The 27,410-nt window shown below is 39.8% G+C and overlaps 1 protein-coding gene across 1 annotated transcript; it reads left to right on the forward strand.

The window, feature by feature from the left end:
• The first annotated feature begins 1,221 nt into the window (after nt 1–1,221).
• LOC139462284 (NAD-dependent deacetylase sir2A-like) lies at nt 1,222–23,925 on the forward strand. Its single transcript, XM_071243900.1, has 10 exons — nt 1,222–1,339; nt 6,539–6,731; nt 7,699–7,836; nt 8,390–8,625; nt 9,689–9,789; nt 10,045–10,095; nt 11,367–11,483; nt 12,551–12,671; nt 13,804–13,901; nt 22,583–23,925. Exons 1-10 carry the CDS (start codon nt 1,297–1,299, stop codon nt 23,471–23,473), a joined length of 1,989 nt encoding a protein of 662 aa, XP_071100001.1. The 5' UTR covers nt 1,222–1,296; the 3' UTR covers nt 23,474–23,925.
• Nucleotides 23,926–27,410: the final 3,485 nt, after the last annotated feature.

Raw genomic sequence — 27,410 nt, forward strand, 5'->3', positions numbered from 1 at the left:
ATTCACGCAATTGTAACGCTCCTTGACAATAGTATTTCAGTAATATCGCGGCGTGTCAGCTTAATGTGGGAGGAAAGCCCAAAGTGATGCAGGTCTTAAACGTTTACCACTTGGGTGAAACTCGCGGGTTTGGTGCTAGACTAACATTTAGTCTATGAAATCTTATATTACACAATACCTTTCTCGACTCTAAAATTCAACAAATAATTTTCTCCGATGCTGATTTTGTGGAATAGAGCTAGCTACAGCCGGCTAGACTTGCTTTTGTATACATATCTAGATTGTTTTTGTTCTTCATAAAATAAATATATTCCACAGTCAGTGTGCAGGACTAGTATGATGCTGACTAAGCTAGAACCAGAGACCATAAAAGATTGTCTCTGCTAGAACTTAGGGCGAACCGCGATTCGACCTCAATGCTGGAGAGCGAACTGACCCTTGAACCAGCATGAACACTGCAAAATCTCTGAGCGAGATACTCGTACAGAAAGGGGACTATTAGTTGGTAGCAGTTTGGTTCAGGTGTATGTTTCCAGACTAAAATTGCAAACTTCATTTATAAAATTCATAAGACCCACTGGGAAGCAGTCTAAGAAGGACTATACATACAATTCTATGTCCAAAACATGTTTGTACAATAAATAAATTCAAATAAATATTTCAAAATAAAACACAAGTTCACGAATTAAATCTTGATCCTTTAACCAAACATCGTTAACTTTGTTATCCGGAAATGTGGAATGGAAAAAACAAACCCAAAACATTCAAAAGGTGAGAGTTTGTTTGAATGTCGCAGGAGTTGTTCCCCTTTGTTCTTCAGTCGTAGATGGAAGTTAAATAGCCTTCATGCCATAGCTGACAAAAATTAATTACAGCTTGTTGGCCAAACATATCTTTAAAGATTGTCCTTTTCTACGGGAAATAACTTGCCCGATATCGAAAAATATATCCCAACAACGTTATACATTGTATGATCAACATATGTGTACACCTTTATTTGGATTTATTCCGAGATTAATCATTCTGAAATGTTAAGAAATATATATGAGACTTAAGCAGACAATGTAGATTAAGACTGTCACATTCGCGTCTTTAATCAACCCTACGAAGGCCTCTTTGAGGACAGGCGACAGTGCTCTCCCTTGTACTACTCTTCATCCACGGAGTCCACAGTTTATCAGTAACTATGGCGTCCTTTCCGGTTTGATGTTGGTATTTTACTTTACAAAATTTAAAATGACACCTTTAAGAATGCATCATCTGAATTGAATTCAGAATTTGTTTCAAGTGAGCAGTATGTTCAGAAGAATTCTAATGGCAACAATAACAAACTCTAAAGGTAAAGCTGTTATTACATATTAACTTACCCAGTCACGGGCAGTGTTCTTTTTTTTAAGTTTATAAATCAAGTGTCTCATCAGCTGATTGTACTGATAGCTGTCAGGTTGTTCGCGTAATATGTGACTCGATAACAATTAACTGTAATAGCCACATCAGACACGCTCTTTGCAAACCAGAGTGTCGATGTGTAAAAATGCCGCGTTTGTGATCAATACTAGGCTAGAATTGACCAAGTCACAGATCCTACAGATCGATAGATAACTAGGCCTATATCGCGAGTCAAGATAAATGTTTAATCGATAATCAATTACAGAATACTGCTGTTAAAGTCATATCTTGTGTCCGAAATTAACGTTAGCCCGGTTGCCCCAGGCAAGTGAAAGTTTAAAGGGGCCAGTGGAATGTAGAAGACGACTTGTCACACTGGCTAGTTAAATCTTGCAGAAAACCAGCTATCCATGGCCGCCTCCATGTCCTTAATGAAAATAATTTCCATGGTGATTTCCTTCATTTATCCTGTGAAGGTATTTTTGATTCACCACAAACTATTTGATATAAAATAAAAAAATCAGAATATAAATAAAAAAGGAACAATAATGAATTATATCATAATAATAGTAGTAATTATATTAGTAATAATGAATTAATGTAGCGCCTAACCTAATATCCATCGTGCTCAGTGGTGCTGTACATATAAAATAAACATATTGAAAAGTCATAGTATGATATCAAATCATGATTAAACAATATCAAAATACATCATACATAATTCAGATAAGTTGTCAGTATTTTGTTTACAAATGTTTGTGTTCCATTCACCACTTATGCAAATTACAACCATTGTGGGATAAAGTGATTTCGATGATCATATGCAACGCTTTTGATAACGGTGCTATGTTACTTTTATCCCTGTGAATATTATTTCAGAATTGATGTGAATAGGAAACTAATCAAAGTTAAAATTTGTCAAAAGCAAATGGGACTTGAAAAACAACTTGGATTGTGTCACCATCCTCGTCTAGTGAAGGTTTACTGTTATGAATGCAGTGTTCCAGATAATTTTCAACCATGTGAGTACAGTACTGGTCATTAGCAGAACTGACGAGTATCAGACATAATTTTTCAAACTATGAGCACTACTGCTCATTTGTAGAATTGACTAATACTGGTCTGATAAAATAGTTATATATACATGGTAATTTAACAATGCTTTCTACCTATCCTTCCCACCAGTACATCGTTTATCAGGTTTGTTCAAAGTGTGTGTGACTACTTGCTGACTATCTCTGTGAATTTGCAGGACTATTTGGTTGGAAATTCATTAACACACTTTGCAATCAGTCCGTACAATCAAAATAAGTGTATTTGACTAGTTTTTATCAATGTGATATGCCGATACAACATCTATCAGGAGCACTGTGAAAGAAGATATGTAAACCCCAGAGGATACAATTTGCATGTTTTCTAAAACTAAAAACATACATTTTACAAAACTTCTATGCATGAAGATTTGACAACCTCATCATAGGTTGCCGCCTCAGATTAACTTTCTAATGAGCTTGTTGGCATTGAGTCTTCTAACATCTCAGTACAAGTGAGCAAAGCATTCAGACCAGCATATCTGATTTCTGATCTTGAAAATGAATTTAACTTTCCAGTTCCAAATGTAAATAATGAATTCCACACCATTATTTTGTTGTCAGTTTACAAGCCCCATAACATCTTCACCCAAAAGGAATACTTGTATTCTGTGGATTTTCTTTTGTAAAAATCGAACATTTTCTAATTGAGGTTGTAAAGAAATGAAGCTGAATCTTTTACAAAACTGACATCTGATTGGCTCAAGGACCTTTAAAATTCTTTCATGGTTACCTAGCATTGAATGGTCATGCTCAGTGACTTGGCTGGTTGCGTGTCATTGTCCCCAACTGGCTTGGAACATTGTTCAGACATTCAGACAGAGATGTGCTCGGTCTAGACTGGATAATTAAAATGCCACCTTGATATATCTGGAATGTCACTGTGTTGAACAACATTCACACAAGTATATTATAGCTTTGAGATAACCTTGTGTGACTGTAAATCATTGACGATTTAATCATTTGCAGACACATGCAGTACCTTGAGAACACTGCATGTGATGGGAGTGACTTAGCAAACTGACCATTCTTAATTAGCATCATGATATTGTTGATCAGATTAAGTCATGAACCTAATGACATAACACGCTGATTAAACCTTTCCTCAAATCCCAACTCCTCAAGAAAAACAGTGCAAGAAACCACAAAGGAATAAAGAAATGCAAACAGAAATTGAGACCTTTCACTGAGGTTAATTTCAAGACGTCAGTGTCTTGGTGGTGTTGTTTAAATAAATCATTGAATTCATTCGGATTCTAGCATCAATCAACGCTCACCCGATTTAGTGGTTGAGGAAGTGAGTAATCCTTCACGGAGCCTCATTCCAATTAATTAAGAATCAATCGCCTTGTCCGATGAAAGTATCAGATAAACAATCAACGTGTGTATTTGAATTATTAATGTCGCCTTCGTCATGGTTTATTTAAGATACACCAGATATCCAGGGCGTAGGCTTGGTTAATATCATGTATACTGTTGTAAGTTTCCCTATTGAGATCCGAGTTTGACATGATGGCATCATGTTCAAGGTGCTCAGGTCCATCTGGTAGGTGAAACATTTTGAGATTTAACATGATGTGTGTGTCATTGTCACTTTTTTATGCCTATGCTGTTGTTTATGGATGTCTTTTAGAATTGTTTTATTCTGAAGTCTATGATGGACATTTAGTTATTTGTTGGAATTGAAATGTAATTGTTAGAAGCTTTATTTGTTTTTTTAACATTTGGAGCAGTTTTGTTACCTGGGGACCTAAACAAAATGTGTTTTTTTTTTAGGTATGCAGTACACATGTTCATTCAAACTTTCTGTTGGCTGTAGATGGAATTTGTTACATGTTTTTTAATAATTGCAACATTCATTGTAGTATTGCAGTAGTATTCTGAGCATAACTAACTACCTTCAACTTGTCCAGATATTCTCACACTATGGTGTTAAACCTAACACATCCAGTGAAGTGGTGGGTGAAAGGTGGTTCCATGATTTCAAGATAGGTCTGCTTCCTGTAAAGGCGACTAAGAGGATCGGGTGGTCAGACTTGCTGACTTGGTAGATGCATGTCATGTATCCCAGTTGCGTGGATTGATGTTCATGATGTCAGTCACTGTATTGTCTGTCTTGATTATTTACAGACCACTGTCATATTGCTGGAATATTGCTGTGTGTGGTGTTAAACAACACCAAACAAAACAAACATACAATCAAGATTGTTACACTTATTTACTTATTTACATGTGTATGTGGCTGCTCATCCAGACTTATGCTGGTTTTATAGTGCTAGCCCACTGAGATACCATGCCACAGTTTAACATGAATACCCCACTCAGACACAGTGTACTGACTCCGAGCCGACCAGTCCTTGTTATAACAAGTACCATCTTTTAGCATCTTGGGGGGGCCCAGTCGTCTAAGGCGCCACGATTCACTGTGCGTCCCTTGGGCATGCCAGAAACCTATTATTGTGGGTTCGAATCCCGGTTCGCCCTGATTATGTTTCTAGGTTTGTCAGCACTATACCCGTGCTCATGGGTTTCACCAAAGTGGTAAACACCTGAAATCTGCATCACTTCGGGCTTTCCTCCCACATTACGCTGACACGCCACGATATGACTGGAATACTGTTAAAAGCAGCGTTAAACCCAACTCACTCACTCACTCATTTTAGCATCTTGGTGTTATTTGGCAAGAGGAACGAACCACCATCCTTCCCCTCTCCAGGCATACACTCTATCCACAACACCACAGAGGCGGTTCTAACACATACACAAATCCCTACTAGAAATCCTCGGTTCAGTAGAACATTTTGGAGACTTGAGGGTCTCAGCCCTTATCACTGTCTAGTGTTGATGTGAACTTCAGAATCTGTTCTGACTTAAAGAATGATCTAATGGTTGAGATTATACAAATATTTTTCATTGTTTTACATCTATCAAAACTGTTGAAAGTCAAGATGGTGTTGGATGTAGCCATACTAGACAATCACGATCCAGCGTAAGCTTGATCGACTGTCAGCTTGTAGAGGCTGCAATACATGTAGGGTATAACATAAGTGCCAAATTGAAGCTGTGTGCTGCTGTACTTGTAGTGTCTAACATAGCTGCCAAATTGAAGCTGTGTGCTGCTCTACTTGTAGTGTCTAACGTAGCTGCCAAATTGAAGCTGTGTGCTGCTCTACTTGTAGTGTCTAACATAGCTGCCAAATTGAAGCTGTGTGCTGCTCTACTTGTAGTGTCTAACGTAGCTGCCAAATTGAAGCTGTGTGCTGCTCTACTTGTAGTGTCTAACGTAGCTGCCAAATTGAAGCTGTGTGCTGCTCTACTTGTAGTGTCTAACATAGCTGCCAAATTGAAGCTGTGTGCTGCTCTACTTGTAGTGTCTAACTGCCTTGGTTGCTGTGACTAGATCTCTTTGTGGTTTTATACTCAGGAATCTTATGAAATATGGTTTGGGAACAAAGGGGTGTGTGTGTGTATATATTTTATATTTTATGTATTCACAATTCCAAGTTGGACTTACACTGAAAATGAGGGTAGTGGGTTTTTTTCGAAGCAGAACTGGGATTTGGATTTGGGATTTTTAAAACAGCATTATTTTTTTCTTCACTGAACTTGGGGTATAAGTAGCAAAACTCCATTTCAAAATCGCACCAAATGGGGGGATATAAAATCTCTTGATGAATCTTGTTCTTATGGTATGTAGAGGACAGTTGTCTTGTTTGTAACATCATGAGATGGTAGTGAATCCTACTCCCTTATTTCCGACACCTTACATGTCATCCTATCCTGTGTTTTTGTCAAGACTTTCGTAGTGTGCACCCCCTTTGTCAAATCTGGACCTGCCTCTGAAGAGTAATATTCATTGCGTTTCATCCCTTACAAAGTCATTATTTCATTCATGGTGCATCAGTGATATATTCGTCGTGTTTATAATGCATGTTCTTTCCGATCTTTGTTTGAAATTCATAAGGGCAGACTGAAATTAGTTCCGACATGAAGTATTTCTCTTGAATGCAACATAATATTAGTGCCTTCAATTGGAATATTGATGTCATTGTTTACAGGCAAGCCTGTGGTGGGTGATAAAACAAACGCCACAACTTCCACCATGGGGAAGAAGAAAGCTCAGATCCGTGCCTTCAACTCCAAGAGCAGCCCAATATACAAGACGCAGTCCGACACTTCTCTAGTCAGTGGCATGAGAAACCTCAGTCTCAGGGAACAGAACGACTCCACTTCAAGGCCACCACCTCCAAGGTAATGGTGAATGTTCTTCTTATTATCCCCCGCCCAACAAATTTCATGGGGGATATAGAAACGGGCTCCGTCCGTCCATCACATTTCGTTTCCTGAGCATAACTCAGGAACCGTTCAATATTTTTTCATGAAAATGTGCAGGTCTGTCAAGTACATGCTGAACTGGTGCCTTTTGCTATTTAGAAATTTTAGAAATTTATATTTTTTACATTTCCATGGCAACAAGATGGACTTAGGTTCCAAATTCTTCTTTTTTTTACAATTTCCATGACAAGTTAAAAAAGGTTTGGGTTTGTTTAGATTTAATTATGTCATGAATTCTGCAACAGGGGCGGGGGATATAGCCATGTTAGTGGCAAACTCTTGTTATTATTACTGGAGTTTCTTTTGGCCATACATTTACTACTTTAGTGTGTACCGGGGTAATGAAAAATATTGGGCTGAACTTTAAGTGCCATAAGAAATTGTTAGACATTATTTGTTGAACCTTCATCCAATGCAAGTCGTTGAATGACTCCTCTTTTTCTCTTTTTTTTCTGTCTCTTTAGTATGTGATCAAAGTGTTCAGTTTCAAGTCAATGTGAGCTTTGTGACACACAAAACAAGGTCTGGGATTGTGTCCTTGACCTGTGATCTGTGGTCTTGTCCTTGACCTGTGACATGGGACTTGCTCCTTGATCTGTGATCTGGGACTTTGTCCTTGACCTGTGACCTGAGGTCTTGTCCTTGACCTGGGACTTGGGACTTGGTCCTTGATCTGTGATCTGGGACTTTGTCCTTGACCTGTGACCTGTGGTCTTGTCCTTGACCTGGGTCTTGGTCCTTGATCTGTGATCTGGGATTTACCTAGGAATTTGCTCTCCACCTTTGACCTGTGACCTTGTTACATTGAAAAGTCATCGTAAAGATAATTCATTCTTAAATATGTACCATGTCTTTGAGTAGTTGATGAATGTTTGTATTCCAGACGAGGATTCTGCAGTGGCAAAACGACAATACGAAACCTCTCCGATGTCGCAGAGGTGATACGAAACCAACAGGTGAAAAATGTGGTGATCGTGGCCGGAGCTGGCATCAGTACACCAAGCGGAATACCAGACTTCAGGTAGGGGGCGTCATCATGGAAATCAGATCTTTTACCCTGATGTGATACCTTCTGCATGACGATCCGTGACGATCCGAGGAGTGAGTCAAACAGCTTCCTGGCTTCTACATTCTCAGCAAAAGTGCTCAAAGCATTCAAACCAGCCTAACAGGTTTCTGCGTTTCAAGAGATGAACTAAAACAACAAGTTCTAATAGTAGAAAGTATAGTGCCCCTGTCATTGTATTGTTATGGATACTTTGTATTTTGTTCATCCTCTCGTTTCTCAACTACATGGCATGTACATCCAAGCAGGAATACAGTAAACTATGGTTATAACCAATTGAAAGGGAACCATAGTTATATACAGCAAATGGCTGGGACCAATCAACAAGTTTGTTTTATCTATCAATTCATTATTTTATCTATGCTTGTAGACAGATGACTCAACCTGTCTGATTTACTAAATAATTGTACAATGTCACATAAGTAAATGCTCACACCATCGCCCATTGGTTTGCTGGCCTGAGGCCATCAAATTACTCAGTGATCATCGCCCCACTCTTTCGTTTCAGAACCCCAGGAACAGGTCTCTATGACAACCTCCAGCAATACAAGATTCCTTATCCAGAGGCCATATTCGACATCGACTACTTCCACCACAACCCACGACCATTCTTCACTCTTGCCAAGGAGCTGTACCCCTCACGGAAGTACCGCCCCAACTACATCCACTACTTTGCCCGACTCCTGCACGACAAAGGGATGTTGCTCCGCATGTACACACAGAATATTGATGGCTTGGAGCGATGTGAGTTTTTTTCATTAAGCTGTGGGAGTTTTTTTTAGATGAATGTATCAACTGATCCAATATAAGCAGGCTCGCTGACTTCGTTGAAGCATGTCATTGATTCCATTTGCGTGGATTGATGCTCATGATATCAATCACAGGATTGTCTGGTCCAGACTCGATTATATACAGACCACCATCATATAACTGGAATATTGCTGAGTGCGGCGTTAAACAACAAAAGAACCATCTATGGTCAGTACTTCACATGTCTATATACAGTATGATCCTCTATCAACCGTGAATGCATGCAGGTTTTTTGCTGTCAAATCGCTATTTTTAACCAACAAACCATCAAATGCCTGGTGGCAGGTCCGACCACGTAGAGTTCAGGGTCCCGTTTCTACAGATGATCTTAGTGCTACAACTATCGTGCGACTATCTTAAAGTAGCCTGCCTCTGTGGTCTAATAGTAGAGTGGATGATCGGGGGTTTGATCCCCGGCTGCATCATACCAAAAGACATTAAAAGATGGTACTTGTTGTTACCCTGTCTGGCACTCGGCATCAAGGGGCTAAAACAAGGACTGGTCGGCTCGGAGTCAGTATACTGTGTCTGAGTGGAGTGGCACTCTGGAGTCTTCTATTAATTGTCCGACGAAGGAGTTAGGATTTGTGGAACAGGGCCCAGATTATAAATGCAAGAACAGCAGTTTCTCATGTGACCTGTTCAAGATGTCTAAGTATGGACACAATTTATGGATAACAACTTTTTTAATTTCTGGCGATGTTTTGGTATATATCCTTATACCGTTGTCAAGCAAGGCTGTTCAACATGTGTCACAGCCTTGCAGACCTCTGCTGTAGACATTGGTTTTATGCCAAGAAATGTTAGGATTTACACAAAGTTCACACACGAAGTAGGGCACCTTGAGTTATAAATAGATCTGGTTCTGACCTGTGGCCCCTGCCACCCCTGTGAAAACAAAATCTCACTCATTGAAACAGTTTCGGGTGGCAGCTATGGTTCAATCTGTTTCCAGACCAGAGATGCTTCACTAGAAGACTCTTGTTTTATGTTTCAGTGGCTGGTATTCCACCGACCAAACTGGTGGAAGCTCACGGAACATTCGCCACGGCAACGTGTATCATCTGCAGCCAGAAATACAAGGGAGATGACATCAAGGTGGGAGATGACTTCAATAGAGAGAGTGTCCTAAAAAACATTTTCAAAAGGAGTGGATGATTGTTGTTTTATGACCTGTAAATGCTGACATGCAATGATGGGGCGCTGACCACCCTTACCTCTTTAGTCAGCTCTAATGACGAGGTGTGCTTTGGACCAGTTCTCCCTGGAGAGTGAGCGTCACTGGTCCAGCTCTTATGAAGCTTCATCACTCCTATTCACTCACTCACTCACTTCATATTTCTGCTTTTCCAGGACAAAATATTTGATGACAAGATTCCGAGATGTAAACGAAGTGGCTGCCCAGTAAGTATCATGTGAATCGATATATCTGTTAATTATATCATAAGGGTAGCGCTATTTTTTAGGGCATTATCATTTGCAGAAGCCCGAGGTCTTTTATTAACTGTCAGACGAAGGAGGGCAGTTGGAAAGACCGAGGGTTTCTGCAAATGATAATGCCCTGAAAAATAGCATTACCGATATTATAGCTAAAATAGATGGAATTTGTTATAAAAAAAAAAAGAAACAACAATATCTGTTTTGAAACATTTACTGCAATCAACACGAAAGTCACTGACCCACTTTTACAAATATGGAAACATCATAGAACAAACCAGATGACATCACTATTCAATGTGACATCAGCTATCCCTATCCTATGACGTCACCTAACAACGGGCGTGATAATGGTCCGTCATCAAGCAATATGAGGGCATTATCAAGTTACAGTGGCCCGCTCATTTCTGATAACATGTGGGTGGTTTAATGATATTTCTATCCATTTTAGCTATTATAATATATAAGAACTATCTCTTCTCATATAAAATCTAAAGTCAGTACTGTAAAATGTTGTTAATCTGGACGATACCTTTCCTTGTGAGACCCGTGAAGATCCCAGGGTAGTAAAAGTCTTCAGCAACTCATGCTTGCTGTAAAAGGTGACTATGCTTGTTGTAAAAGGTGACTAACGGGATCGGGTGGTCAGGCTCGCTGACTTGATGCATGTCATCGATCCCAATTGCGTGGATCGATGCTCATGATATCAATCACTGGATTGTCTGGTTCAGACATGATTATTTACAGACCACCGTCATATAGCTGGAATATTGCTGAGTGCGGCGTTAAACAACAAACCAACCAACCAACTTTCCTTGAGAAATCATACAGATTAACAACTCTATGTTTCTTAGTAATGTTCTTTGCATGTATACTACTCAAAAGAAGTGAAAGAACACCCAATTCGATTAACTATAGTAATATGAAAAAAAACAGGGTGATCTTTAACTTCTTTTGAGTAGTATATACATAATGTTATCTATAGCAGTCATCCTGATAGATATGTTTCCTGACAAGATTTACCTCTGTACATGTATCACTTTAAAACTGTTTTAAACACAAATTTAGAAATAATTTAAGTTTAAGGATCCGGGTCCTGATCCACAAAGTGTTCGTAGTGTGAGGACAGATGTAAGTCTGTAACTAGAGAGTTGTGATAGTTGTGGATCTGAGTTTAGAATCGTATATATTCTGTAACTTTTGAAGATATCTTGACACCATTTTCTTGACTGTTTAAGGGAATGATAAAACCAGATATCGTCTTTTTCGGAGAGGAGTTGTCGAAACGCTTCTACTACTACCTGAAGGACATGCTGCAGACAGACATGGTACTGGTGATGGGGACGTCACTGGAGGTAACTCACTGTCAACATGATGTAGTCAAGTCACGTTAATCCCACAGTCGGCTTTATCCCACAGACCCGTGAAGATCCGGGGTAGAATAGGTCTTCAGCAACCCATGCTTGCCGTTAAAGGCGACTAACACTGCCTTGTTTGAAGAATGTCATTGATCCAAATTGCGTGGATCGATGCTCATGATATCAATCCCTGGATTATCTGGTCCAGACTCGATTATTTACAGACCGCCTTCATATAGCTGGAATATTGCTGAGTGCGGCGTAAAACAACAAACCAACCAACCAACCAACTTTATCCCACAATTATGATGGGAACTGATTAAATCAGTGCTATTTAGACTCAATAATCCGACAGCCTCACATTCTGACTCCGACACAACTTATTTGTAACACATTGCTGAAATCACTCATCAATCAGTCTCGTTAATCCGACGCACTGATGTACTCCATGGCCATCTGCCCAGTCTACACAAGTGTTTGACTCCTGGTGCAGAATACGTCTTCAGGACTTCCTGCTTGTCATTCCCTGTGGTGAATCCGGGTTAGAAATGTTCCTCACAACCTATGCTGGTTGTAGGGGATGGCTAATCGATCAGGTTGTCAGACTCAGTGACTTGGTTGATTGCATGTCTGGTACCCAACGGTGTGGTTCTTGTTCATATTCTCAGTCATACAGCTGGAATATTGCTGAGTGTGGTGTTAAACAAAAAACTGTTGCTTGTTGTAAGCTAAATAAACAGACACCGAGTCTGACCACCCAATCCATTAAGTTGACCCTTATGACCAGTTGCTTGGTACAAATTTGAGTCCGGAAACCCTACGGGGTTGTTGAAATGCAGTGACTTCATAGTTTAAGAAATGTTGAAGCACTATATAATTCCCCTTTTGTTTGATATCTTTGACAACTTGATTTTTGGTTGATGATCCTGGCTTCATCGCTTCCTATCTGTGATAATTGTCTGTTGTCTTTGGAACTAGGTAATTCTTACATGTCAGTTCTGTTTGCACAGTGACTCGGCAGTCAGGCAAACACACATCCTCAGCTGTTCATACTTATGTTTCAGGTTCAGCCATTTGCTGGTATTATTGACAATGTCAGATGGAATATACCACGCATCCTGTTTAACAGGAATGCAGTTGGACCTTTCCGTCACAACAAACGCAGTAAAGACATTGTGGCTGAAGGTGGGTAAATGATGGAGGATTGTATCGATGGATGGGCTGTGATGGAGATCGATGGAAATGACCTGACCTGTTGCAGTGTTTATGTGACCTGACTGTTGTTGCTGTACATGTGACCTGACTGTAATTGCTGTATATGTGACCTGACTGTAGTTGCTGTATATGTGACCTGACTTGTTGCTGTACATGTGACCCGACTTGTTGCTGTATATGTGACCTGACTTGTTGCTGTACATGTGACCTGACTTGTTGCTGTACATGTGACCTGACTTGTTGCTGTATATGTGACCTGACTTGTTGCTGTACATGTGACCTGACTTGTTGCTGTACATGTGACCTGACTTGTTGCTGTATATGTGACCTGACTTGTTGCTGTACATGTGACCTGACTTGTTGCTGTACATGTGACCTGACTTGTTGCTGTATATGTGACCCGACTTGTTGCTGTACATGTGACCTGACTTGTTGCTGTACATGTGACCTGACTTGTTGCTGTATATGTGACCTGACTTGTTGCTGTACATGTGACCTGACTTGTTGCTGTACATGTGACCTGACTTGTTGCTGTACATGTGACCTGACTTGTTGCTGTACATGTGACCTGACTTGTTGCTGTACATGTGACCTGACTTGTTGCTGTATATGTGACCTGACTTGTTGCTGTACATGTGACCTGACTTGTTGCTGTACATGTGACCTGACTTGTTGCTGTACATATGACCTGACTTGTTGCTGTACATATGATCTGACTTGTAGCTGTACATGTGACCTGACTGTTGTTACAGGGGACCTGACTTGTTGCTGTACATGTGACCTGACTTGTTGCTGTACATGTGACCTGACTTGTTGCTGTACATATGACCTGACTTGTTACTGTATAAGTGACCTGACTGTTGTGGTTGTATAAGTGACCTGACTGTTGTTGCTGTATAAGTGATCTGACTGTTGTTGCAGTGACCTGACTTGTTGCTGTATAAGTGACCTGACTGTTGTTACGTGGGACCTGACTACTGTTGTAATAGTGACCTGACTGTTGTTACAGGGGACCTGACTTGTTGCTGTATATGGGACCTAACTTGTTGCTGTATATGGCACCTGACTTGTTGCTGTATAAGTGACCTGACTGTTGTTTCAGGGGACCTCCTGGAGGTGATGCAGAAGTTTGCTGGGATGATGAACTGGAAGACAGAGATGGCGGACCTCATTACCGAGAGTGAGGGAGAGTTCAGAATAGTAAGTCATGCCTCTACTCCTACTCCTACTAACTGTATCCTACACCACTTTCTGTGGCAAGATGTTGATATCATCAACTTTCCGATAGAATTGTGAGGATAACAATTTGTTATGTTTATTTTGATAATAAATTGTTTTTAAATGTGTGTTAGGCATCAGCTGTTGTTTTAATGTGTGTCTCACAATGAAACCCACAGCTGGCCATGTTATTTCATTGTCGTGTGAATAATTGTTACAGATGCAGATTACTAAATTCTGACCACATTTCTGAATACAACACTTTATTTGTTAATTTGGATTATTGAACTTTTTCTATTCAGATAACATTGAAAATTGTGCTCATTTTTAAGGATATTTCCTGAATCTCCATGCCAAATATGATATGTTAAGACAACAAATAACTGTGATAAAGGTTTATGATTCAGTGAAATAACAAAGAAAGAAACGATATTTCATGGCTAGTTGACATTCTTATGGCTGATGAGTATAGCACAGTGTTGTTTACTCCATCGACCACTGGTTTCCATGGTCCAGGTCTGATCACCTTCCTGTAAGAGCATAATTCACCATGGTCCAGGGACATGGCCTTGTTGCTTCTATCATCGTCAGACTGCCTCCGTGGTCTTGTGGTACAGTGTCCGCCCAGAGGTTCGTGGTTCGATCCCTGGCCATGTCATACCAAATGACATTAAAAGATGGAACTTGTTGTTACCCTGCCTGGCTCTCGGCATTAAGGGGCTGAAACAAGGACTGGTTGGCTTGGAGTCCGTATGCTGTGTCTGAGTGGGGTATTCATGTTAAACTGCGGCATGGTATCTCAGTGGGCTATTTCAGCTCACCTCTCTCTATCATCGTCAGTTCATCTTGGGTTTGTATAACAACGCTCCTCCATCAGCAATGAATACAAACTGCTGCTGTGCTGTGTATCACTATTTGTGGCCAACATGTCATGCGAGTCTGATTCAAGCAAGAGAGCACCACTGGCCCGCCATAGCTCGAACGGCAATATCGCTTGTGCAACAAGTGTCACAGACTCGCAGCCTTCAAACCTGTGAAGATGCTTGTCGTAAGAGGCGACTAACGGGATCGGGAGGTCAGGCTCGCTGACTTGGTTGATGCTTGTCATCGATCCCAATTGCGCGGATCGATGCTCATGATATTAATCACTGGATTGTCTGGTCCAGACTTGGCCATTTACAGACCGCCATTATATAACTGGAATATTGCTGAGTGTGCCGTTAAACAACAAACCAATCAACCAACCTCCACTCCACACCTTGCTTCAGCTTAAGGCAATGGTAGGGTTCTGTTGCAGAACTCATTTGACTAAAGTGATTATACACAGCCTCTTTTCATTACTGGACAGAAAATAGATGTGCATCACAACTACACCACATCGGCATATGATGGAGGACCCTATACAAACCCGTTTAATATGGTCCATGGATCTTTTTTCTCTCATTGAAGTTTATCGATTTATTTCTGTTTTTCTTTTCAGAGTATGTGTAGTTCAGGTATTTGTAAAATTCTTGGAATAATATGGTGACTGTCAAGCATGTCGTATGTTAGATAATAGTCAAGCATGGTAAAATGTCATGGGAATAGCTCAGTCAAGCATGGTGAAATCACACATTATGAAATAATCTTTTGGATTTTTACAATCCCATCTCATAACAATATTTGTCAATTCACTGAAGCATGAGAGAACAGTACACATATTCCATGCACTCAAGCATGTTAAAATAAGACATTTCATCATGTTTATTTCACTGTGATAAATAGTTCATAGTTCACCTTTAAGCATGTATAATTGACTCATTTGATCACTGTCAAATCCAACATGATAAAATGATACATTGTTCTCTATTTGACTGTAGTAATTCTGACAAGGAAATTTGAATGAATAAAGCAAACTAAACATTGTTTTATCTATTGAGTGCCAAGTCAGAGCTCCAGATAAGCTGCGTATCTGCGTGAAATACGCATCAGAAATGCAGAAATACGCAGTAAAATATAATCCAAGCGTATCAAATACGCAACGAACATTACAGATACGCTACAAAAATAATATTTGTGCGTATCATCAAAATATTGTGAAGTAACCCTGCGTATTCGATTAGCAAAACTTATTTTGAAATTATAAACGGGCATTCCGTCAACCTTGCCAAACTCCACGATGACAGTCACATCATGATCATTTGCCAACACACTTTCGTGCGGAAGTATCGTGGTATTTTTAAGTCCTATAAAGCTCTCAAACCCACACGACACCAGTTTGCAGGGACTAGATGAGTAGTGTTTTTAAATATTTAACTTAAATACCCACATGTGTAAAAACTAGTGGGTAACAGAAATTTGAATACACAGATAGAATTACTGATACCCAATGATTTTAAAATGCATGGGTAAAATACCCACAACACCAAAAGCTTATCTGGAGCTCTGCAAGTCATTCAGCTGCTTCAATTTGCGCTGCAGAGTTGCATCCCTTAGCTGTGCCAGAATCCTATGATTGCAGGTTCCGATTCACCCTGATTATGATTCTTGGTTTGTCAGCACTAACCACCACTAGTAAATGTCGATAATCTGGGTAGAATAAGTCCCCAGCAACCTTTGCTTGTTGTAAGAGGCGACAGAATGGGTCTGGTGGTGAGATTTCGTGACTTGGTTGACTGTTTTTAAAGGATTAATGGATTTCATAATAATATTTTGCAGGATTCTATAAAACAAATAGAACAGTTTATATGTAGCATGTCGTATGTAAGATTTATGTTTTTAAAGAAAGATACATAAAACAGGCTATCACTTTTTTGCCTATACAAATTCAATGAGAAAATGATTGTTTTTCTGATATGATAGATTGTATTCAAACCTGCATTCATCCATCCCTCCTCAGCATCAACCATTGCTTCACAATCTGCCACTGTCTCCATTGTCACAATTGCCTCCATCACCACCACGACTGCTTCCATTGTCAATGCTGTTATTGCCCGTGCATCCAAGGTGTTTGGTCGGGAGTGGGGGGCCATCTACTTTACGTTTCAGCAAGCCCTTTGTAATTTTAACTTGCCACGGGCCAATGGGCCAGCAGTTAAATCAACCCTTACTTTCTCCATCAATATGGGGACACCCTGTTCTTGTTGTGGATTGGTTGGCTACAGTGTAGGACCAGTCTGATCATGTGTCAACCTGTCGGTGTGCATTGTGGCTGGTGCTGGTGCTGGCAACCAAATCTGTCAGTCTGACTCGATCGAATACATGGTAGTATAACTTGAATATTACTGACTGCGATGAACATCATTTCCCAGAGGTAATCTACTTGCAGTTCTTCCTGGTACAATTATAAAGTCTTATTTCAAAGTCATTTTTCTTAATGATAAAATAGTGAACAGTTTTGAAATCTGATTGATAATTGCTACTGATTGGAATCTGGCTACTGCTTTTGTTTGGAGCAAGAAGCTAAGTGCTGATAATTTAGTAATGTTAATTGCTTTGTGGTTTTGAAGGTTTTTTCTTGTTTTTATTTTTCAATGGATTCTGGTAACGGTTCATATACATATCAGTCCCAGACGAATTCTGCAATTCTGCAATTCATGGAAAGATTTGCAGAAAATGTGACTTATTGCAGAATTGCAGAAAAATCACACAATTCTTTTCCAGCTTTTCTAATCAAATTTTGCACTCCACTGATACCCAAATATTTAACATATGAAATATGAATCCTACAAACGTAAATTTGAAATATATAGTTCTCACTTTTAAACGTTCTTGTGGTGTAAAAAAGTTCAATTGTTAACCAAACCTGAAATGTCTGAAGGCAAGAGATGCACAAGGAGGGAATGGTTATGTTTTTACTGCAGAATTCTGATGATTTTATTCAAGAGTTTTATTACTTTATCACAGAATTCATCTGGGACTGACATAAATATTACCCACTGCTCTTCACATATCATGCTTCATGCTTGGGTTCAGATCCTCAGTTCAGTTTCTGATATTCTGAAACAACAAACCTGGTTCACTGCCTATTTATCTATCTTGTCAATGGGATGGTTAGACTGGGTGACCTTATTACAGGTCATTGTGTACTGATGGTTCATGCTTTCAATCACTGGTTCACAAGCTGCTGTGAAATACTGGTCATATACGGTAGCTGGAATACTGCTGACAATGATGAGGAACAAAATTCACTCACTCACTCACTCACTTTGTGTTGGACGGGCCTCTCTCGCGTGGACATGGGTGGGCCAGTTGTCTCAGACGCCTCAATTTACTGTACAGATATGCCCTTAGACACGCCAGAAACCTATGATTGTGGGTTCGAATCCCGGTTCGCCCCGATTATGTTTCTAGGTTTGTCAGCACCATACCTGTGCTCATCGGTTACGTCTGAGACCTGCATCACTTCGGGCTTTCCTCCCACATTAAGCTGACATGCCGTGATATAACTGGAATACTGTTAAAAGCGACGTTAAACCAAACTCACTCATTCACTCACTCACTGTGCTCCTGAGGTTCGCTAAAGCTGACATGCTGTGACCTAACTGAAATACTGTTCAACGGGCATTAAACCCAGCTCACTCACTCACACACTCTCTATCTCTACTCTTGTCAGCCATCAGTGACTGTAACTTTCAGTCAGCATTGCTTTCATGTCAACATCCGGGATGTTATGTGAATTGATGAAGCTCAATAACAGCTAGGCCAATGACCTCACATCTCTCACCCTTCCCTTACCAGATGCAAAGAGTTGTGTCCTAGACACTACAAATTGAGAATGTATTCAGACCGCCTCCGTGGTCTAGTGATAGAGCGTCCGCCCGGAGAGCGGAAAGTCCGGGGTTCGATCCCCGGCCGCGTCATACCAAAAGATGTTAAAAGATGGTACTTGTTGTTACCCTGTCTGGCGCTCGGCATTAAGGGGCTAAAACAAGGACTGGTCGGCTTGGAGTCAGTATACTGTGTCTGTGTCACACACACACACACACACACACACACACACACACACACACACACACGTGCATGCACGTCGCTATATAAGTGCAATAATCTTGGATGCGACGTTAAACCCAAGTTCACCTCACCTTGAGAATGTATTCAGGAAACTATAGAATGAGAATGGAAAATATTGCACATTGCCTGTTACACATAACTGTTTGTTCTATTTAGAATGTCATGTTGTCAGCTGTTCATATAGCTTAGGACAGAATGAGTTAAATGATTGAAAAGTAGTAATTTTCAAACTTCCGGAGAAACTATGAGTAAATCTGTGACCCAAGCTTAATTTTAACCACCTACATCTAAGGAAATCAGCCTACGTCAAAGACTGCTCATGTTCAAATATCTTAATATTGGCGATGTCTATTCATAATTGTAAAATATTGAAATCATGTCTAACAACCGTCATTTAAGCTTAACATTTGTTTAATCATTTATGAAAATATTCACTAACACTGACAAATGTAGGATCTTGATTTTCAGTCGTACTGTAATTTGAACGTGGCGTCTTTGCATGGAGGGACCAGCTCGGTGACTGAATGCTGGGTCAGTCGCAGTGTATCGATACACCTAGATGTACAATGCATGGTCCCTCGAGTGTCTGTCATGATAGCGGCACTGATGTATGATGTATCAGCACAGGCATATATCATGATACTGGTTCAAAGGTCGAATTTAGTTTTAGAATGTACCACCAAAGATTTGCTGAGGAGTTACAAATAACAAGCAAATACATTCAGTGGCGACCCGTGACGATCCGGGGTAGAATAGGTCTTCAGCAACCCATGCTTGTCGTAAGAGGCAACTAACGGGATTGGGTGGTCAGGCTCGCTGACTTGGTTGATGCATGTCATCGTATCCCAATTGCGGCAATCGATGCTCATGATGTCAATCACTGGATTGTCTGGTCCAGATTTGATTTTATACAGACCGCCGTCATATAGCTGGAATTTTGCTGAGTGCGGCATTAAACAACAAACAAACAAACATTCAGTGGTCACAGACTACATAGGATACAATGCTGCTTATTGATTATTTAACAGGTTGTATGAGGTACTATTTGTCAAACTAGTTGTATTTTTTATTTTTCTTATCCATCAAAGAGCATTTGGACAAATTACAAAAAAAAAAAAAAGGTCTTTGGTCCAAAATTAAAACCAAATAATTGAGTACTTGTTGCCTAAATGATTAAATAATGAATAGTTTTTGTCCATGTATTAAAGAAGTGTTGTCAGAAACTGTGCCCATCAACCATAGACTCTCACAAAGCCATTATATTTTTCCTTCCCTAAATGAAGCAAGTCTAGATATTCTACTCCCAAATTACGGGGGCTCCTTTTCAATTTAAATGTAGGTACTTGTTTCCTTCCAAATTATATATTTGCAGAGACTAATAGTTTGTCCACCATTGACCTCTAGTAACATGTCAAAAATCATCATCTTTGCTATAATATCTCAACACAACAAATACCATATTCTACATGTTATGTCCGTTATGGTTGTCTTTGACTGATTGTCATGATATATGCCAGTTCTGTGTCATCATGTCATCCTAATACTGGCACAAGTGTGTGGTAACGGCACCTGTGTATTCCCTTATATTGCATGGTGTATCAGTTAATACAATGGTACAGGTGTATATCAAACTTGTATCTGCCACTGACATGCATGTTGAGCTGGTTAAACTGACAATCTCATTACAATCAGATCTTAGTGCTTACTGCCGCTGCACAAAGATCTGAAGACATTCCATTGCAGGTAACGTCTGTAGGACCTTTCATCCAACCAATCAGAGTGTCACTTACAGCATTGCGAAAGAAAAAGTTTGAATGTGTTTTCTGATTATGCAACCTTGAAAAGGTTAACACATGGCATTCTGAAGGCTGTATGACCGATTCCAAATGCTGGTGTCGTCCATCTCTCACTTCAATGGGATAAACATTTTAAACGGAAGAGACTTTCCATTGCCTTGGGGAAGCACTCCCATACAATCTCGGCCATCTGTTAGACATTCCAGAAATTTCATTTGTTCAGTTTTCAAAGTTTGAATCGAGAACTTTGTCGATATATTTATCAAAGCGTTGTCTGAAATGAAAGTCACCATTTTTTGGACTAGGACCAAAAAACTCAATCTGCTGTCTGATGTGCTAATGTTGACAACATTTCATTTGTCAGTCGAAGTTTGCATGAGGTCGTTTTGACCTGACCTGTAATGAAATGTTCTCAGATCTGGGGTGAAGTGGTAGTGACTACACAGATCTGATTTAATGAGATTGTTTGAACTGACCACGTCTTCTTGTATGCTACTAACACCCTACCGAGAGAGGAATGGTCATTATAAGAGCATGAAAGAGTTTGGATGTAAACCACATGGTTTGCCGTGACTTCCCTCCTTATCTATTCATGTCTATTAACGTCTGTTCATATCTATTCATATCTATTCATATCTATTCATATCTATTTACATCCATTTGATCTGTGTGATCATTAATTTGAAATTAAAAATAAGTCCAGGATTCAAATATCTGTATCAGCTAAATATATCAGCTAAAACAATGAAATTAAACCTGAATATTATGTTATGACACTGAGCATTTATTTGATCAGATTTTCACTCTGAACATGAAAATGTATGACAAAATTTCTTTTGATTCATGAAAAAAATTTGTGTTCCTTGATTTTGCTTAACAATAAAATGATTAGTGTTTTCATTTTCATGATTATAGCTTTGCTATGGTGCTTTGTAAAATGCAGTAACACTGTTTACAATTTGCTGTTTTTACAACTCAGAATAATTCCCTATCCCTGAATAATGTAACAATGAGGTTTAACATTGCATGAAATGGTTGGAAATCAATGTACATAACTGCTATAGCTCTCTGATTTGAACTGTTTAGAGCTATCCATCGTCAACACTTCATGGGTTTGACTGACAGCCTCCATTACCTGTGAAAACATGAGGCTGCTATGTGGTGTAGTAGTGTCCATTTTGCCCTCCATCTAGCTATGTGGTGGCGCGTGGTCCTGTGCACAGCGCACAGATCACAAATCAGGTGAAGTTAAGCAACGTCGGTTTTGGAGAGTAGTTGGGTGGGTGACCACTTTCAGCAGCTTGACTCCTGAGAGTTTCTAGGGCTTCGGTCCTGCCCCACACTGAAGCACATGTACCACATGTGGTGTCTCCTTGGCCAAGTGACTTTGTTCGAAATGTGCCTCTGTTCACCCAGCAGTGAGTGGGTACCCGGTAGGATGAGATGGTAATGTGGTTGTTAACCTTCTAGCGCCTCACAGGCAGCTTTGGTTGTATGCCCCCAAGGGAGCTAAGAATGAAAATCGTGTGCTCACTGATCCAATGACCGGTGTAATAATAGTGTAGTGCTATGAGCATCCACTTTGTGAATGGAATCTGGCACAATATAAATGCACTTATTATTATTATTATTTTTATTATTATGTGAAGAGCAGACAATGTTACAATGTTTCGCATGTCAAGCAAAAAACATTGCAGTGTGTGTGACATTACATAGGCTAAGTGCTCGGTCTCAGCATTAACTGTCCCCCTCACAGGAACCAAGCCTTGATTACCTTCTTACAAATAGCGACTACACCACAAAGCTGCCATATGTATCCATGGGTGATGGAGGAAACTATTTGCTATCTAAATGTAATAATCTTGTGTGTTTCAGGGCAACCCTGTCACAGCCCCAGTGAAGACGAAGCCAAGTCCGACCAGTAAACCCGACCAGCCTTATGCCAGCATCTGGCGGCAGAAAGCTCGCCTGGATTTGTTCCGTGCCAACTTCTACTTCTCCAGCAGCGACAGTGTGTCTTCCACAACCGAAAGTGATTCATCAGATGATGACAAACCTCAGAAGAAGTCTGGCTTGGGCAACGGACACCGAAACAACACAAGATTTAGAGGGATCAAAACGGACCCACCAACTCGAAAATTTGGTACAACCCTGTCGAAGGGGAACGCACAGGTTACGAATAGGAAACCAACTCAAGGAGCATGGATGAAGCCAAGTGTAAAAAATGACAGTGGTGTTACGACCCGCTCACAAGCAAAATTAAAACCAACTGAGTCTAGAAAGAGGGATATACCTGATAGACGTAGTTCTTTATCTTTACGGTCTGTACCTGACTCGAATAGACCTAGAACTCGTGGGTCTCATCAAAGAGACCAGACCCCAACCCCATCTTCTGAATCTTCGAGTATTAATGATGGGAAGGTCGGTGAAAAAAACAAGAGAATTACTCCCAACTCAACAAATCTAGTTTCCCAGAGGACAAGTTCAAAGGAAGCACTGCGCAAACCGTCAAACGGCGTTACTACTCGACAGGTGTACAACAGGCCTCCCATTCAGCCATCTTCTAAACCAAGGGCTGCCCAACAGCGGATAAATATTGATAGAAAAAAGACTTTGTTTCGAGCGGGGTCTGCCGAGATCCCTCGGTTGACGTATCGACACCAGATTCAGAAATCTGTTCGTGATGCACGCATTCTGTCCTACGCAAACCAAAGTTTGGATAGTTCAAGCGACACTTCTTCTGACGATTCAGATGATTCCAGATGATTCCAGATGATAAGCAACAGCTTTAGCAATTAGCCTTTCATTTTCACTGTGATACCGTAGTGTCTTGTATACAGACTAACTGTAGGTGTAGCACTCCTCCCAGAAAGGAGGTGATACCATAGGGGTCTTAGTAGGGCTGGTTACTGGTAACTATGGGGCTGAGGCACAGTGGGCTGGTGGTATCAGGGAGTTGTCTAGACCTACTCAGAGGCAGATATTTGGCCAAAGTCTACAACAAATGGGAGCAAATGTTCCCAAATTGGACGTAAAAAATTTACATTCCTGCTAATATTGTTACATGAACTAATGTGGTTTTGTAGAGCTGGCTTGTATGACACTAATAACAGGTCCAATAGGGAGGAAGAGGCAAGGCTAATGCAAAGCTTTGCAGTACTCCACTGTATGGGAAATTACTGTTCAAATACCTCTTATTTAAGAAAATAGCTTTGACAAAAGAACAAAATAATAATCGCAAGTTGGCCAGATAACTGTTCATAGTGTTGTGTATACCATGATACACTGAATATTTCATGAAGTTGTGATCGGTCTTACTGGTTAATGTAAATATGTAATTAAAAACATCAAAGAGAAGAAAATACACAAATCATGTCCACAAGTTCCTGATTATGAGTAGATTTGGTTGACATGTTTCTCATACCTCCTCTGGGCCATAATACACTTAGCTTGTTAAAATATTTATATAGTGGTACAACAGTATGACAAGACAGGAGCTTTGAATATCGGACTCGAGGTCAGTTAAAAAATTATTGATACTTTCAGCAGTAGTATAGAAATATCTATGAATATAACTGATAGTCATAAGTAAAGATATTTCTGTTTTTGTTCCATTTGCTCATGCAGCATTACTCTCCATCCCTCATAGCAGTCACAAATATGGACCTGTGAACATCCAGGGTAGAATAGGTCTTCAGCAACCCAAGCTTGCCGTAAAAGGTGACTATGCTTGTCATAAGAGGAAACTAGCGGGATCGGGTGGTCAGGCTCGCTGACTTGGTTGATGCATGTCATCGTATCCCAATTGCGTTGATTGATGCTCATGATGTCAATGACTGAATAGTCTGGTCCAGATTTCATTTTTTACAGACCACTGTCATATAGCTGGAATATTGCTGAGTGCGGCGTTAAACAACAAAAAAACAAACAAACACAAATATGGAGAAGAAAATATGATGATGAATAGGTAAACTAGGTAAAGGTATATTACAGTGCACATTGCTATTTGAGCCACTGGTCTAATGCCCGCATCTAGTAATATTTCTATTATCTATTGAATTCATTAAAAGATATTGAAACTGTTGACAATAGTCTGGGTTAGTGGGCTCAAAGGTTTTGGCACAGTCCAAACATGTTCCTTATTTAGGCTTCTTCAATTTGTCGCAACCTGAATTATTTAGCTCAAACCTCGGAACCCTGTTCTGGTGTCCATTAACCAATTTGTGTTGAAACTGTTTCCCATTTTGTTGCTGTAATTTGTGAGAATTGTTTGAGTTGACTGCGAATATTTTATGATCCTGGCTGTATAATAGCCACTGTGTTTCCATGTCATGCCAAATACAAGGCAAGAAGCCTTACCCATCCCCAGTCATCCAGGGTATAATATCCCCAGTCTGTTATAATAAACACTGCACCCTTTTGCCACCAGAGCTTCATTTTGGAAGTGATGCCACCATCTTTATCTCTCTGATTACCATTTTTTTTCAGGGTTTATCTTGCTCGTGGGCTTGAATTCTACAACCAATCATTGGTTTTGTTAAGTCAGAAAACTGTTATGAATTAAATTTTAGCTGGAAAAGATGTTTTCCTGACTATTAAGAGGGTGTCGTTTACTGCAAGGTGTTCCGGTGATGTTTGAGCAACAACAAGAGGAGTCAAGTACTAGCCACTTGTGTCAATCATGAAGGAACAGTGTCATTTGATTGGACACCTATGTTGTGGAATCTGTCAATCAAACTGGACTCCCAAGCTATGGTGGCTCCCTATCATAACAAATGGAGATTCTATACACTGGATAATTGGGGAGTGTGCAGCAATAGTCTTTCCCTTGAATTTATTTTGTTCTTATGCCATGATGGTGCCAAGGTGACTAACCTGTGCTTGTATTTCATGCCTGTGTTAAAGGGAGAAATTGTTTTTGAGAATTTTGCTTGCTCTTCCCCAATTTTCAAGGCATTTCATTTTGTTAAAATCAAGTTTTGTTCAGTTGTGTCAAGCAACCATCTTCATAAGAGTTGTTTTTTTTACAGGATTAATGAAAAAACAAAACAAACCTTAATTTTCATAAGGCCTGAATAAATTCATTTGTATATTTTCATCCAAAATGTTAAAAAATATGAGGCAACAGGCATTTTAATTTTGATTTAAAAAACAAAACAAAAAACTTTTAACAATGTGTCTTAGGGATGAAAAACTAATACCGTATTCGACGTAATAAGCGCCCAGGGCGCTCTCAAAATTAGAAATAGGGGGCTCTTATTAGAATATAATTTTGGTGAAAGAGTCGAAAGATCGTAAATGATACAGCCTGAAATGAGACAAAAGAAAAGTCTGTGCGTATTATACACGACAGATATATTTTTCCAGAGTTTAATTGCCCGTAATTAAGGGTGCATATAACACACGAGTGCGTATTATACACGAATAAATGTACACGAATTGTGTACATTGATCAGTCGGAAGGGTGCTAATTTGGATTGTTCACTAGCCGATATATTGAAAAATATCGCCGTGGGCGCTTATTAGAGCGGGGCGCTTATTACGTCGAATACGGTAATCAGTTTATTTGATAAATGTAATGCCTTGGTCAGAAGTAAATTTGCTTACACTAAATTAGATTATGTTAAATACAAAGGATGTATCCAATCTAAATTATAGCTGTTTTTCAGTAAATGTTTTTAGCAATTGATATTCTACTGGATAGATAAAAATTTATTCATATGTATGGAAATCTCAATTACTTTGGTCATACTACCAACAACAATTAAAGGATGTATGTTGACAATTTTAATCTCTGACAAATTCCTGTAATAATCTAAGGGATCTAAGAAAGGATGAGTTAGGATAAGCATCCTATTTGGCCCACTAAAATTGTCAATGTTATAAAAATCTTAAAATATTGGTATACAAATTATCAGACATGCTGAAATGGTTGACAACCTTTATATATCATTACACATGTCCTATTTGTGACTTGTGAAATTATCAAATGCTTAAGTATGGCTAAAATAAGTGAAAGACAGGGGTTTTCGAACTTCAAATTAATATCTAATTGCGACCAAATCTGTGACCCAGGATTGTTACAATAGATCTATACTGTTTTTATCTACATGTCCTTTAAAAATTTGCTTGGGTCAAAGACTTGCTCATATACATTGTGTATTAGAAGAACAATTCCTGAAAAACTCCACAATCAGCCTTTTTGACCCATTCTAACCTTACCTATGTGTTTAGTGTTGTCTTGAGAGTCCTGAGTGTGCAATGGTTGAAAAGATCTTATTTTCATTCATTCACATTTGATAGGGGGCGGACGGCTAGCCTAGTGGTTAAAGCGTTAGCTCGTCACGCCGAAGACCCGGGTTCGAATCCCTACATGGGTATAATGTGTGAAGCCCATTTCTGGTGTCCCCCGCCGTGATATTGCTGGAATATTGCTAAAAGCGGCATAAAACCAAACTCACTCACTCACATTTGATAGTTTTCACACTGACTAGGGGGCACGGGTGGCCCAGTCGTCTAAGGCGCCGTGATTTGCTGTGCAGAGTTGCGTCCCTTGGGCATGCCAGAAACCTATGATTGTGGGTTTTAATCCCAGTTCGCCCTGACTATGTGTCTTGATTTGTCAGCACCACACGCGTGCTCGTGGGTTTCACCAAAACGGTAGACGTCTAAGACCTGCATCACTTTGGGCTTTCGTCCCACA

The sequence above is a fragment of the Haliotis cracherodii genome, unplaced genomic scaffold (genome assembly GCF_022045235.1).
Source record: "Haliotis cracherodii isolate W230 unplaced genomic scaffold, xgHalCrac1.p SCAF_15, whole genome shotgun sequence".
Lineage (NCBI taxonomy): Eukaryota > Metazoa > Mollusca > Gastropoda > Lepetellida > Haliotidae > Haliotis > Haliotis cracherodii.